The sequence below is a fragment of the Mauremys reevesii genome, linkage group 6 (assembly GCF_016161935.1).
Source record: "Mauremys reevesii isolate NIE-2019 linkage group 6, ASM1616193v1, whole genome shotgun sequence".
Lineage (NCBI taxonomy): Eukaryota > Metazoa > Chordata > Testudines > Geoemydidae > Mauremys > Mauremys reevesii.
The window spans coordinates 33,178,517-33,194,568 of NC_052628.1; the positions used below are offsets into that span (position 1 = coordinate 33,178,517).

General features: G+C 44.5%; 1 protein-coding gene across 4 annotated transcripts in view; it reads left to right on the forward strand.

The window, feature by feature from the left end:
- DDX4 (DEAD-box helicase 4) overlaps positions 1-16,052 on the forward strand; it is a 104,893-nt gene that overhangs the window by 17,698 nt on the left and 71,143 nt on the right. For 3 of the 4 annotated variants that reach the window (XM_039543827.1, XM_039543828.1, XM_039543825.1), the window contains exons 4-6: positions 110-184; positions 9,846-9,893; positions 14,104-14,148. In XM_039543827.1, coding sequence (XP_039399761.1) covers positions 110-184; positions 9,846-9,893; positions 14,104-14,148 — 168 coding nt within the window. The remainder of the gene's footprint in view (positions 1-109; positions 185-9,845; positions 9,894-14,103; positions 14,149-16,052) is intronic. The other variant, XM_039543826.1, reaches the window with a different exon arrangement.

Sequence of the window (16,052 nt, forward strand, 5' to 3'; positions counted from 1 at the left end):
ATCTCTCTAATGGCTGTAGGAATAGCTTAGTCCTAACATGGATATTTTGAAATAGGAAAATTTAATGTATTGATATCTGAATCAATAATTCTTTTTGTTTTTCCCCCAGAGGCTGGTGTGGAACCTAACAGAAGTCAACTCATGAGGGGTAACTTCGGTACTGGAAGGAGTTTTGGGAATAGAGGTAGTTTTTGTATTATCTAATGTTAGTTTAAAGTCATGTTGTATTCACGTAAATTCTTAATGTGTAATTTTCAGGGTATACCACCCCAAATCTGAACTCTGGGGTACAGATGTAGGACCTTCATGAAAGACCCCCTAAGCTTATCTTCTACCAGCTTAGGTTAAAACTCTTCCAAGACACAGTCTTCTGTCTTGGACAGATATTGCTGCCACCACCACCAAGTGATTTTCACAAATATTCAGGGAAGGGTCACTTGGAATCCCTATCCCCCCCCCAAATATCCCCCAAGCTTCTTCACCCCCTTTCCTAGGGAGGCCTGAGAATAAAATACTAATCGGTTGCCTTAGCAATGTGAGCACAGGCCAACCGCTTGTCTAAGGACTTGGGAATCAAAGGATTCTTTAAAAAAAGGTAAATTTTATTAAAAAAGAAACAAGCCTGAGTTTTCATGTTTTAGGGATTAAACACCAAAAATAACTTTCTTGGGGTTCAGTTTAAAGGTTGCAAGCAAAACAAAAGCGCCTGGGGTTAGCACAGAGGAATCCACAAACCAAAACGGTTCCTAATCACATCTGTCTTTAACTTTTCCTGTGCTACTTGCATATCTGGGGTTCCAAATGAGGCGTTTCTAAGTCTGATGCTGATGATTTCCCATACCTGTCTTAAAGTTTAGAGCTTGTTGCTGCCTTCCCCTCTCTCCAGCCAAGAGACAAAGACCCCGCCCCCCCATACACAGCAGTTTTTCCAATTTGAAAGGGTACAGCTTCCCTATTGGTTCCCCAGGTCAGGTGCCTACTCAGGTTAAGCTTCTCTTAGCCCTTTACAGTTAAGGCAATTAGGGTACAGCTGCTAAGGAGGATTCTATAGCTACTGACTAGCTGGATGTCCATAAAAGAGAGCTACCTCCCTCATTGTCATGGTAATTAAAAACAAAGGCCTTGGTACTGGTGCTCCAGAACTTTTGCTTGTACAAAAATCAATTTGTACTTGTTTAAATAAATTGCTCCTTGTTTACTGAGAGCAGAAGAAATTTAATTTATTTTGTAAACTCTGATAACTTATTAATACTGATGTCTGTGAAATAGTTGTAGCTTAATGTGAAAACATTTTGAGAACTTTAATTACCTTGATTTTGTCACAAGACAAAATGTATCTGCTTCCTTCATTTGGTTCACTTTTCAAGTAGGTTAATTTAATATTTCTGTTAGAGTAATACAGCTCTCAGATACTTCATTTACACTCATTGCTATTAAAAATTGGTTGATTGCAAAGTCGGGTATTACCTTTCCATACAAAGTACAGTGATCACCAGGGCCGCCCAGAGAATTCCGGGGGCCCGGGGTCTTCGGCGGCGGGGGGCCCCCGCTCAGGGGCGGCTCTAGACCCCAGCGCGCCAAGCAGGCGCGTGGGGCGGCCCTTTCCCTGGGGGGCGGCATTTGGCTCCGGTTGAGCTCCCGCAGGCATGCCTGCGGCAGGTCGACCGGAGCCCGGGACGAGCGGACCTAGCATGACTGCGGCGGGTGCCGTGGTCCCGCGGCTCCGGTTTGACCTGCCGCAGTCATGCCTGCGGGAGGTCCAGCCGAGCCGCGGGACGAGCACCCCCTCCGCAGTCATGCCTGCGGCAGGTCCACTTGTCCCGGGCTCCGGTGGACCTCAACCGGAGCCGCGGGAAGACGGGAAACACTCCAGGGGCCCCGGAAAACACTCGTGGGGGCCCCTGCGGGACGCGGGGCCTGGGGCAAATTGCCCCTCTTGCCCCCCCCTCTGGGCGGCCCTGGTGATCACTAACACTGCAGTATGTTTTATTACTCTAGGAGCTAATGTGTCTTTATTGCCTCTGTACCTTTAAAAGGTGCTGTATGACTCAAAATAAATGTGTCCATTTTAATCAATGTGATCACATTTGTACCCTTCACAATAGTAGTTTTGTCGTCATCTGAAAAAATCATGAATGCATAATAGTTTGTAATATCGCGCTGCTGGAAAAGTGCTATTGTACATATGCAGGGAAGTATGTGAATGGCTTCTTCCTGTTGTAGGAGTTTTCCTTTCCCATGTAGTGTTTTTTCATGAATCCATCTTTGCTGCAGTAGAAACAAATTACTGGTGGGTAGGGGGAAGATTGGGCAAGTGGACGAACATCAAATTGATAGAAAATATTTAATGCAGGAAAATAAAATTAGTTATTGTATTATAGTAGTTCCTAGCGGCCCGAGTTGGGAATAAGAACTCAGTTGTACTTGGTGCTGTACAGACAAGAATTGCAGTCCCTGCCTCAAAGAGCTTACAGTCTTGGGGTATGGCTACACTGATGAGTTGCAGCGCTGGTAGTTTGCAGCGCTGGTCGTCCAGCTGTGCAGGGCCAGCGCTGCAGTGTGGCCACACTGACAGCTACCAGTGCTGCAGTGTGGCCACATTTGCAGAATTTGCAGCGCTGTACTGAGAGGTGCATTGTGGGCAGCTATCCCACAGAGCACCTTGTCCTGTTTTGGCGCCGTTTTGCTGCTGAGTATTGTGGGAAGGGGAAGGAAGTGTGTGGGTCATTCCGCTTCCTGTTCCAACGCCCCGTGGTGCATCGCTTCACTTCCCAGCAGTACAGTTTCCCCGTCCACGTTTCTAGCCATTGTGAGTGCAGCACGCTTTCTGTGTGAAATGGAGCCTGAGCTGCTGAGGACTTTGCTGATGACTGTCGCCAGCACATCACGTTTGGCAGTTGAACTATTCCTTCAGCTCCAAAGTGACAGTGAGGAGTCCGACGATGATCTGGATTTGCCTAATGCGGGTGACATGAAATTGCTTGTGGCGGTAACGGAAATGCTCAGCACCGTGGAATGCCGCTTTTGGGCTCGTGAAACAAGCAGTGAGTGGTGGGATCACATTGTCATGGAAGTCTGGGATGACGAGCAGTGGCTGCAGAACTTTCGTATGAGAAAAGCCACTTTCATGGGACTGTGTGCTGAGCTCGCCCCCACCCTGCGGCGCAAGGACACGAGATTGAGAGCTGCCCTGACGGTGGAGAAGCATGTGGCTATTGCAATCTGGAAGCTGGCAACTCCAGACAGCTACCAGTCGGTCGGGAACCAGTTTGGAGTGGGAAAGTCGACCGTGGGAATCGTTTTGATGCAAGTTTGCAGGGCCATTAATCGCATCCTGCTAAGGAGAACCGTGGCTGTGGGGAACGTGCAGGACATTGTGGATGGCTTTGCAGAAATGGGTTTCCCTAACTGTGGAGGGGCAATAGATGGGATGCATATTCCTATTCTGGCACCACCCCACCTAGCCTACTAGTACATTAATCGCAAGGGGTATTTCTCTATGGTTCTCCAGGCGCTTGTGGATCACCGTGGGTGTTTCATTGACATTTACACAGGCTGGCCTGGAAAGGTGCATGATGCACGCATCTTTCAGAACAGTGGCCTGTTCAGGAAGATGCAGGAAGGGACATTTTTCCCAGACGGAAAGATCACAGTAAGGGATGTTGAAATGCCCATTGTGATCCTTGGGGACCCCGCTTACCCATTAATGCCTTGGCTCATGAAACCCTATACAGGGAAGCTGGACAGGAGCCAGGACCGTTTCAACTACAGGCTGAGCCGGTGCCGAATGACTGTGGAGTGTGCTTTCGGCCGTTTAAAGGGGCGCTGGAGAGCCCTTTATGGGAAGCTAGACTTGGGGGAAAGCAGCATCCTTGCGGTTATATCCGCGTGCTGTACCCTCCATAATATTTGTGAAGGGAAGGGTGAAACATTCAGCCAGGCATGGACCAATGAGGTACAAGTCCTGGAGGCTGAATTTGCACAGCCAGACAGCAGGGCTACTAGAGACGCCCACCACAGGGCAACAAGGATTAGGGATGCCTTGAGGGAGGAATTTGAGGCTGAAAGCCAACAGTAGTGTTTTTTGCCTTGCCCAGGAGTGACGTGCACTGGTTACAGTGCTTTTAATTGCCTGTGTTTTCCTTGGTGTTTGTTATCTTTCACTTTATGCAATAATAAAAACTGTTTCATAATCAAAGAAATCATTTATTTTAAAAAAAGGAAGTAAACAGGCAGGGGGGTTGGTTGTTGAACTGTACATTCATAGGTTTGCATATATACTGCCAGGAGTGCTGTGCACCTCAGGATTGTACTGTTGCATGGTGATGGGGGTTGAGTGCAGAGGGTAAGGGTCGTAGTTCTCTGGGCTCATAGGTGACCGTACAGGTGTCGGGGGCAGCTGGTGATGGTGTAGGTAAGAACCTGGATGCTGGGGAACGGGACTTGGAGCTGACATTGGTGCATAGGGGAAAGAGGTTTGGGAGGGTGGGGGTTTGGCACGGTAGTGCTCTGCCTGCATTGCTACCAGTGACTGCATACAGTCTGTTTGGCGCGCCATGAGGTTTATAAGCTGCCTCGTGGTTTTCTTCAGCGTCAATGCCTTTCTCCTGCTTTCTGTTTCCTTCCAGTGCTGCATCTTTTCTCTCCATTCCTGCGCAGTTTTATTCTCTGTTGCACACTGGTTCATAACTGCCTTCACCAAATCTTCCTTGCTTTTGTTAGGCTTCCTTCTCAGGTTCTGAAGCTTTCTTTCAGTCACTGATAAGACCGGTCAAGGACACTGTAAAAATTCAGCAAATGATACATTTAAAGAGAGCCTGCATTGTATATAATCTGAAGTTAGTTTCAAGTCTCACACTGTAGCATTCCTCAGACATTTCAAACACAGCTAGAGAATTCACAGCCTCCCAGAAATGGTAAGTGAGGGTATGGCATAGTAGAAGTAGAAGTCAATAAAACCTGGGAGATATGCTGGGAAACACTCCCTCCATGTCCCTCAGGAATTAAACCTGGGGTTCCTGCCGCGGTTTGCCTGGGCAGGGTGCTTTTTTCTTCATGGGTGAACTGCTTTTTTGGGGCTTTGGTAAAGGCAGGAAGCAAGCAGAAGTTGGGAGACCTGCACTGAAACACTCCCTCCATTTCCCACAGGAGTTAATACTTGAAGATATCTCCCTGCTACGGGTTACCTGGGAAGCAAGGGAGGGTCTCCTACAACAATGCGGATTCCGCCCTGGCCCCTATGCAGCTTGCCTGTGTGCAGCAATGGTCTCCCCACCCCTCCTGGAACAATGGCGCGGACGCGTTAGCCTGACTGGGACAGGGACCACACTGGCTCTCCCTTTAAACTTGGTCACGCGAATTGCCTATGCTCTTGCAGAAACTTTTGAAGAGATTACAGAGGCAGATTACCGCGACGTGATAGACCACATACGCAAGCAGCCAACCAACATCACCAGACAGGCACTGCAGTGGAACCCCCAAGGCAAGCGGAAAAGAGGCCGCCCAAGAAATACCTGGCGACGCGACCTTCAGGTTGATAGCAAAAAAATGGGCTATACCTGGAACCAGCTAGAGTGAATGGCCCAGGATAGAAGACTATGGAGATCTGTGGTTGGCGGCCCATACCCCGGTTGGGGTGACGGGCATGAATGATGATGAATGATAGACCACATCAATGGGATATTCCATGTCTAGGCATGCAAGCATGCAGCCATACCACCCCCCCTCCTCTCCCAAAACCTTTGCATTGCAATAAAAGCTGCTTACCTGGGACCTGCTCCTGTGATTCTTCTGCACCAAGTCCCAGGGGCTGAGACTGGCTAGCTTCCTTCTGGCTTGAGAAGAGCTCCTGACTGCATGCCTCCTGGGACTCCGGGGTGTCTTCCCCCACCACAGTAGCCTCACTGTCTGCCTCCCCCTCCTCTACCGGCTCTGAACTGTCCATCGTGGTCCTTGGATTTACAGAGGGGTCACCCCCATAAATCGCATCCAGCTCCTTGTAAAACCAGCAGGTCGTGGGGGCAGCGCCGGATCTGCGGTTTCCCTCGCGTGCTTTGCAATAGGCACTCCGCAGCTCCTTTACTTTTACCCTGCACTGCAGCACGTCACGCTCATGGCCCCTATCCTGCATGGCTCTTGATACCTGGGCAAAGGTATCATAATTCTTACAGCTAGAGCGCAGCTGTGCCTGCACAGATTCCTCCCCCCAAACACTGATGAGGTCCATCAGCTCGCCATTGCTCCATGCTGGGGCTCGTTTGCCATGTGGAGGCATGGTCACCTGTAAAGATTCACTGATTGCACTCCACACCTGGCTGAGCAAATAGGAAGAGGATTTTTAAAATTCCCGGGGCATTTAAAGGGCAGGTCACCTGAGGCCAGGGCAGTAGAGTCTGACCTGATGAGCAGAGTGGCTGAACAGGCATTCTGGGATACATCCTTATTCCCTGGAGGCCAATCACAGCCTTGGTGTGTGGCCACACTTGATGACCAGCGCTGCAGCACCAGCGCTGGAATCCTTATTCCCCATGCTGAGTGAGGTGTATGGCCAGCGCTGCAGCCAGGGAGTTGCAGCGCTGGAAGTGCCCTGCAGGTGTGGCCACTTACTAATTGCAGCGCTGGTGGACGCTTTCCAGCGCTGCAAATCGCCAGTGTAGCCATACCCTTGGTTTATGACAAAATATAACGCAACACAGGTGGTCAAAACAAGCATTGGGGTGAAGAAAGAGGATGAGGTTTCAGTGAAATAAGTATATTTTGCACCAGCATAGAGTCTGTTTGCCGTTTGTTGAGTTATGGTCATGAAGCAGGGTTTTGCAGAGAGGTCTACAGGGATTTGAAGGACAATGAGGTGATTGTTTTACACTGTTTCTCAGGGAAGTTTTCCCATTCTGTAACTGGGGCCCTGGGGTGCAACCTAGATTGTGGGATTGCTGAGCCCTCTGTCCCACCAGCCTGGGTTGTCCCTTACATTGTGATGCTGATGTCAAGCTTCAAACCTCTGACAAGCACTGCACTTATGCAGACATCCATAGGCAGGGACACACCCAGCTGAGTTAGATAATGACCTCCCAGCCACTCATGAGCCAGCAGTAGAGAGGCTCTGGCCATTCCCCCCTAGCTCCCTGGTCTTTCACCCCAGGGCTATACTGTCTTAGGCTACTCAAGGCTCCCTTGGGCAGTGGAAGTTCATTAAGCAGTTTGCCACTCCCTCACTGTGGAGAGGACACACACTAGTCTTCGTAAACTGAGTTGAGATTTCCCAAGCACTTCAACTAAAACACGCTGTTTTAGGTAAAATATAAAACAGATTTATTAACTGTGAAAGATTTTAAGTTATTGGCATAAAGTTCAGAGATGTTACCTTTAAGAAAATAAGAAGTAATAATGCTTTCTAAATCCTAATCTTTTAGTCTACATAAGAGTTGAATTGAACAGCTTTTCTCACCTTGACTGATGTTACAAAGCAGATTACAGTTTCTCAATAAACAGGCTGGAACTAAACTTCCAGCCTGGGACCACCCTTCCCCTGTTCAAGGTCTTTTTCTTCCAGACCTTCCTCCAGGCCTTGAAATGGGGGGGGGGGGAAGAAGAGGCTAAGTGTTGTCACTACTCCTCTTTCATATTTTCTTCCAGCTTGCTGGAAAAAAATCTTTGCTCTGATAACCAATCTGGACTGCCTGATCCCCCAAGCAGTCTCCATTGCATATGTGCTTTCTCTGAGACGTCTCAGGGATGGCCACTGGGAGAGTGGATTCCTTTAATGGGCTATCAGCATATTTCTGGCTGGGTCTTTGTTGCAATTGAAAGGTTGGCTGTGGGCATTTCCCAACCTAACATACACGGCAATTTGGCTTCATAACTTCACATATAGTGAAAGCACATTTAATCCAACAGGATATTAATATTCAACCGATCAAACCTTTTAAAATGATGCCTCACAAGGCATACTTTGTACAAAATGTATCATAATTGTATGACAGTGGTGAATACGGAGGTTCCAGGGTTCTGCTTTGAGGTACAGAGCATCACATATGCATTGGGGCTATATTGGGGAAAGTTCCTCCCTCAAATGCTTTTGTGCTAACTGGTGTCTAGTGAAAGCTGGGAATCTTAGTGTGGAGGAAAGGTGCTTGAAGTAGCAATAAGCTAATAGAACAGCTAGCTAGGATAGGGCTAAGTGGTAAAAGAAGGGAAGCAGGTATCTGACATGGAGGAGATAGGGAGTGAGTGGAAGGATTCAGAAGAGGGTGGCGTAGCCAGGAAGAGATTAATGGCAATTTTTTAAATGTGGAGACAAGGTTGCAGTACTCAGGGACAGATTAGGAGTCCAGGCATAAGATGATGACACGGGCAAGAGTTTTGGTCATATAGAGAGAGGAAGGTACTTTGATGTGTTGTTTCCTTTTTATTAGGTGTATGGGCATCTACTGAGACCTGACTGTTAAATGCTGTATGTACCATATGTCTTGGATCTTTTGTAAGAGAGAGCTACAAGGTTTTGACACCTGGTTGTGTGTAGGTGTAGAGAGAGAGTGCAACATTAAAGTTGACACCCATAATGTGGGCCTGGATGACTGGATTGAGGGTGTCAGTGATGTGGCGGCTGAGTTGAAAGACTCATGAAGAGATGTCAGAAAGACAGGCCAAGATGTGAATTTGGCCAAAGGGAGGAGGGTTCCAGGGCAGAGGTAGCTTCGAGGGATCAGTGTACAGAGAACAGGTTACGTTGATAGATGTATATGGTTTAGATAGGGTTCCGTCCTTGGTTCTCTTGTCCATCAGGGATGAGGAGTGTGGTGGGTTTTTGGTGTGGGTTTTTTTTTATGTTGCATTTTCTCTCCCTAAGACCAAAATAACTTGACTGACCTTTTGTTGAAATTGTATTCCAAAGACTTTTAGGGCTGAGGCTATGTAAGAAACTTCAGCCTTAGTGGAAATTTGTAAAATATAAAGTGGGGGTGAAAAGAGCTTTCTAGAATCCTTTTCATTCAACTTTTATGGCTTTTAATGGTGGGTGCAATGTTACTGCAACTTAAATTCCTCATAATATTTTGAAATCTTAAGAATAAACTGAGTTCTTTAAATCCAGTGGCTGCATCTACTGCTGTTTTGGCAAAACTGTAAGCAGCAGTGTGAAATTAACAATTTTAAATTTCACAACTGCTGCTGAACCCAGAGGTATGTTTCATTTGTGAAATTAGGTCACCTTGAGACTTGTGGTAAATAATTTAAGCAGCCATTAGCCCTGATTACCCTGAACGACCCATGCAAAAAAGTTATTATGTGTTCTTAGGAATGGTCAATACAACAGTAGTGACATGCATCAATTGCCAGAAAGTTACTAGCTGCAAAAGCCTTTAGGGAGACTATTGCTGTTCTCATGGATGAAGCTAGAGTATGTAAATTGAGATAGTACCTGGGGGAGTGGTCTCTGAAGGACAAAGATTTTAGAGTTGGTCTCCAAAAATGGAGTTGACATGCCATAGACTTGTCTATTCTCCCGCCCCTATCCCCCACTCCCAAAAAGAAAAGAAAACGTCCATCACTTTTACACAAGATGTTGGGATGCCTGCAGTCTTGATTGCCAGGCCAAAATTCTGTTTGGTTTGTCTTCAGTACCTCCGATGTGGAAAGGTTTGATAAAGGCTTCCAAGTACAGGTTACTCTGATCCTAATATTCCATTCTGATTATTGGGTGAGGTTCTGTGGTCTGGGCTATCTGGATAGTCAGACTAGTTCATAATGGTCCCGTCTGACTCTTAAACACTATGAATATGAATCTATGGTAATACATATGTTGATTCTTCTGCTATAGCTTATTTGTCTGTTCTTCTCTGTAACTGCACTAGGAAATAAATTTGAAGAAAGAAGAAACTCTGGATTTGAGAGAGGTAAGCTTGATTCTTCCAGTCTGTTTTTTGTAGCATAATTCACCATCAGCACATCTCTACATATTGTAGAGATGTCATGTTGAATTATAATAGCTTTCAGTCAGTCTCTTTCCAGTGTGGTAGGTGGTTTGATATGGCTGTGCCTGACATTATTTTGGTGTGTAGATATGAACCCGTGTTAAATACTTCACAGGGCAGTTTTTGAGCTGTTTTATGCAGTGTGTTTTGTAATTCCTATTAAAAGTATGTCAGTGTTCCCTCTTAAAGCATTCATGTTCAGACTTCTTTGACAGTGTTTTCATGTCTATTAAAATTTTAAACTGAAAGACTGGGACATTTTTAGACATGCTAAAAATGCAGTTTTTCATAGTACCAATCTTAAGTGTAAAACTGTATTCTTAATCTGGACAAAAAAGGTTAATATGGTCAGAGCTGAGGTTGCAGTTTAGCAGTAAACTTAGAGAACTCGCTGTTCCACACGTCAATAAAATGTAACCTTTTAGCAAAAACATGCCTTAATTGCTGGTTGGAGAAAAGCATAAAATTAAGCTAATGCTTATCAGAAAAGAATATTCCTAACTTTTAAAAGTGAACTCTGGAGGTTGTGGTTCAGAGGAAGTTCCGTGTGATAGTCAGCTATAGTCTTGTCTGTCTTGTTTTGAATCAAATACAGAATGATTGTACCTTCCTTCTGTAACTGAATTAGCTGTATGCCATTATCTTCAGGATTTGTCCACTCATTTTTATAGGTCCTGAACTCTCCTCCAGACATGTGGATAGTACCTCTCTTCCTGCAAATAACAGTGTAGCTCAGACAGCCACGTTCTTTCAGCCTTTATGCCAGATTCTGTCTGTGACTGTTTAGGACTTCCAACTTACCTATTCTAGCTATTAAATCTGGTTTTGAGGCAGCAACAAGCAAAATCTTTCATGCTGAAGGTGATATCTTTGCAAAAAGCCTTGCAGACAGAAAAAAAAGACACCCTCCACCTTTGATGGACTTAAAAGCTTCGTCATGGACTCATTGGCAACCACCTCATTGACTAGAACCACCTTGTCCTGGTGTGACAGCCGAAAGAACCTGTACTTTCTGGACCAAGGCAAATTTAAGTCAGTACTAGAGAAAATATGCCTAGCTGCTGAGTTCATAGACTCAAGGCTGGCAGCAAAGACCATAGCCGCTGTGGACAGTAGATAATTGTTCTCATCAAACCCCTCTGCTTCAAAATCCTCAGGTGAAATCCTCTTTGGAGAGAAGCTTCATAAAGTGGTAGCTACCACCACTAAGGACCCAAGTATTCTGTCACCTCTGATGAAATCCAGGAATTAAGATTTCTCATATGGGCAAAAGCTGCTTTTTTTTGTTCTGAGAGAGGAATAGTCCAGTGGTTAAGGTGCAAGCTTGCGACACCATGGGTCTAGGTTCAATTTTTTGTTCCGCCACAGTCTTCTGATGCAACCATGAGCAAATCACTTGATCTTTGCCCTTCAGTTCCCCATCTGTAAAATAGGGAAGAACTGTTATGCCTATCTCACAGGTTGCTGAGGATAAATATATTAAAAAGATAGAGGCAGTTGAATGGTAATGGTGGCCTTATATGTATCTTAAATAGATACCCACAAGAGAGCTATCAGGTCTGGGATAAAACCTGTATGCGAAAACTTTGATCAGAGAATGGATCCAAGACTACTTTCAAACCCTGCCAACAGCATGACTCCATTTGTGTCTGTCTCCCTACAAAAATAGACCTAAGGGATATCCTTTCCCTTAGGCTGCCTAAGACCAAAAGAAGTGAAATAGAGCAGTGAAGATTAAATTCAAAATGGAGACCCCAGCTTTCATTCTCTCTGTACTTTCTCAGGGAGATTGCCTGGTATTGGTGGATCTGATAGAAGTTTAGATCTAATATGGAATTTTCAAATAATTTGCTTATGCCTAGTTTACTTGTGAAAATTTCCAGTATCCACAGAAAAAAAATACTGTCAATTCCCAGGATCCTTAAGATATTCATAGGACTTTAGGGAATCATCTATACTTATTCTTCAACTTATTAGTCAGAGGCACTGTCCCCAAGGACCTTGCGGAAAGTGATCTTTACTTTTAGCATGTGTGCTTGTTGAGTAACTTAAAATAGCTCTCTGATTCCCCTCTCAGGATTATCCTCCTAGGAATCAAGAAAGGTTAATAGATTTTAAGGCCAAAAGGGACCATTTTGATCATCTAATGCAGCGTTTCTCAACCTGCAGGCCACTTGCAGCCCAATCAGCACACAGTTGCAACCAATGTGACATCCATATAGGGGGTGTGTGTGTGTGTGTGTGTAATATATAATATTGTGTGGATGTGGCCCACATAACACACAGAGAACTGCATATGCGGCCCACAATGGTAAATAGGTTGAAGAACCACTGATCTAGCGTGACCTTATGCAAAAAAGAAGTCAGAATTTCATGCAGTAATTCCTGGATCAAACTCAGTAACTTGTTTGAATCAAAGGCATTTATCTTTTAGTTAAAAACATCCAGTCCTGCTTTACAGATTAAAGGGAAGGAGAATCCACCACATCTCTTGGTAAGGTATTCCAATGGTTAATTACCCTTACTCTAAATAAATAAAAATAGTTGCACCTTGTTTCTGAGTTGATGCAAGAGCCACTCTTCCTGAGAGGTAAAATTTGCCAAATCCTATCACTGATTACTTAAGTGTTGTGGGAGAGGGTCTCCATCAATTTTCACTTGAAGTTCCTAGGTCTTCTGATCTCATTCATCTCACTTTTCATTGTTACCCAGATTTTCAATATCTGAAAGAAAAAGCATCTATGTAAAAAGAAGTTGAAATGTGCCTTATTAAGTTCACAAGAACATCACTTCTATTTGTTTCCATGCACCTTAAATCTAGTGCCTGATGGCATCCAAATCCTCCAAAGCTAAGAGTTAAATGCTGTCACTCAAGCATATGCAGCCCCTAATTAACCAATTTCAGAAGCTATTAGAACCCATTCAGTATATTTCACATTAGCATTCTCTGTAGAAAAGGTGTCAGCCATCAGAGCTGAAATCGCTAAAATTCTCAGCTGATCATCCATCAGGCTTGATCATTACTGCTTTGCAAAAGCATCCTTTAGCAGAAAGGCACTTCAAAGGATGGTCCCAAAATAGAATACTGCTACTGATTTTAGGGGGGAAAGGAGGGAATGTGGGTTTCTCTTTCTCCTTCCTTATGCATTTTGTTAGTCAGACACCTGGAAGTGGAAAGAGTTCAAGATACAGAATGAAGAACATGTTACTTATTTTTTTCTGGGGGCTGGTCTTTCCACCATCCATCCCAGCTAAGTCCTGCAGGTAGCTCTACTAAATTATTCTATTATACTCTGTGAGGGGGGGAAAAAGCAATGTGATTCAGAACCTCATGGATGAGTCTGAATTGCCTTTAGTATTTTCAGGAAGACAAGTACAGCCCCAATTTCTCATATTGAGGTAAGAGCTCAGTCCTATTTAAATAAATAAATAAATAAGTTAGGTAACTAATTTGCCATTTCAAATTAAGGGAAAAAACTAACATGGGTAAACTTAAATGTTTTATGTACTTGGCAAGTCTTATTTTGACCATAAGCGTGTATTCTACAACGGTTTAAACCAAAGATGGTTAAACATTGTAAAAGTGGGTGGTTATTTTAATTATTAATAGGAAGAAGGAATCAAGCATATTCCGCAGTGCTTAAAGGTAACATACAATTGTTCGCTTACTAAAAGCCAGCTATAAAAGAGTCTCTTAGTGAAATCATTCTAATTATATTATTCTGGTTGACTGTAGTAGTGGAATGGTTTCTTCAGGCCTAATTTCCAGTACATCCCATCTACTCTACAAACTTGTAACACACACAATTAAATTAAATGATCAGGTTTTTGCAGGAACGCTTGTGTAAATGCTGCTTGCATCCTTTCCCAGTGTTTCCTGATAGTGGGACCTTAATGCAGCAAGGCTGTAGAAAGTTGGTTGCTATGCTGTGGCAAGTGATTTGTGTGTTGCAAATAACGTACTGTTTGTTTTGTCTGATACAATTACGCTAGCTGTTAATGTGTACCTTTCAACCCAGTTTAATATTTTGAAGGCTAAGATCCAAAATTCTTAGTGGTGTGTACAATTAAGCACAGCACGGAGACCTGACAAGTTTGTTTAAATTTTAATTTTAATGCATTTGTCTTGAAGAATCTACTGAAGATGGCCAATCAAGAGCGCTTTCAAGGAGAGGAGGTAAGACTACGAAGATGAAGTGACACTGATAGAACAAACAGATCTGCTATCTCCAAGGGAGTCTAACATTCTTTGAGTGATTGTCCATATAAATTCTACTGTTGGTGCACATGCTCCCATGTGCTAGAGATTTCAGCCTTTTCACTATTGGAGTCTGAGGCCACGCATGCGCTCCAAAAGCCCTCCTTTGCTCATTCCTTGTTACTACTCAGGGCTGTGAGATGGCACTCCAGTGTCCATGTCACAACACACTTTTTTCTAATCTTAGTGTAGATATGTAGATAGATGTGAATATAATAGTGTGGTTAGATTTAACATAGGATAGCTTATGAGTTTGTAAATATTTTGTATAGTTCAGCTCTTTTTGGTTTTGTTTTGACAGGAAGATTGTTTGTTTTTCCTGGGGATTTAGCCCTGTCTGATTCTAAATCCCTGGGATTTAAAACTGTTCCTCTTAAAGGGGACTATCCCTTTTAATGATGGGATAGGGCAGTAGTTTTCAACCCAGGGTACGTGTGCCCCTGGGAATACGCAGAGGTCTTCCAGGAGGTATATGAACTCATCTAAGATATCGGCCTAATTTTACAACAAGCTACATAAGTAACTAGTAAAGTCAGTACAAACTAAAATTTCATACCATGACTTGTTTATACTACTCTACATACTGTACACTGAAATGTAAGTACAATATTTATATAAAATAAAGAAATTGAAATAATTTATATGGTAAAAATCAGAAAGTATGCAATTTTTCAGTAATGGTGTGCTGTGACACTTGTATTTTTATATCTGAGTATCTAAGCAAGTAGTTCTTAAGTGAGATGAAATGTGGTGTATGCAAAACAAATCAGACTCCTGAAAGGGGTATAGTAGTTTGGAAAGGTTGAGAACCACTGGGATATAGAACCAAAACAGTTTGATTTGTTAGGTGTTAATCATTAGCCAGCACATAATTTAGGATCACTAACTACCAAGTGTTTTTAGTTCATATAATCATATCCTGCTATTATAAGTTCCTGGATTTTGTTGACAAACTACTGCAAGAGGCATGGCAGAATTTAAATTTTTGATTTCTGAGGTACAGTGGATAACCAGGACATTCCTTCAGGAAGCTCTGGATGCCTCTGACACCATTCCATGAAAATTTCAATTGTTTGGAGCCGGGATGCTCTACTTACATCTTCCAGCATCACAAGGGAGATACAGTCAGTGGTGGAACATTTTTCTCTTTGAGGGTCCTGCTCTTTTCACTGCAAGGAAAGATGAGGCTCTTCATTTGTTCAAGGACTCCTGGGCTTCACTTTGTTCTCTTGGAATATATACACTAACTCTTAGAAGGAAGCAGGGAAAGCTGCCCTGCACCACATAGTAAAAGATACTGGGTAATAGCCTCTATCATGTCCACTGACCCTCCATGGAAGGAGATTATGCTTTCAAAAGAGGAGTCCTTTGGCCTCAACATCCACACCCCGTCCTGCCACCACTTTGAAGCAATCACTTTGCCGATTGGTCTACAGGTGCTCTATAACAGTAGTCACCAACTGGTCGATCCTAGAGAATCTCCCAATTGATCGCGATCTCCAGTAGCACAGCAGGGCTGCCAGTAAGGCAGTCTCCCTGCCTGCCCCAGTCCAGCTGTTATCGGAAGTGGCCCATGCAGCCCCGGCGGCAGGGGTCTCCTTCTGCGCGCTGCTCCTGCCTGCAAACACCACCCCTACAGCTCCCGTTGGCCAGGAACAGGGAGCTGTGGCCTTTGGGGGTGGTGCTTGCAGAGAGGGGCAGTGTGCGGAGCCCCTGTCTGGGACTTCAGGGGCATGTTGGCCCCTTCCAGGAGCGGCGTGGGGCCTGGCTAGGCAGGGAGCCTGTCTTAGTGGCAGCTCCTCTTTGCCGCTGACCAGGAGCCA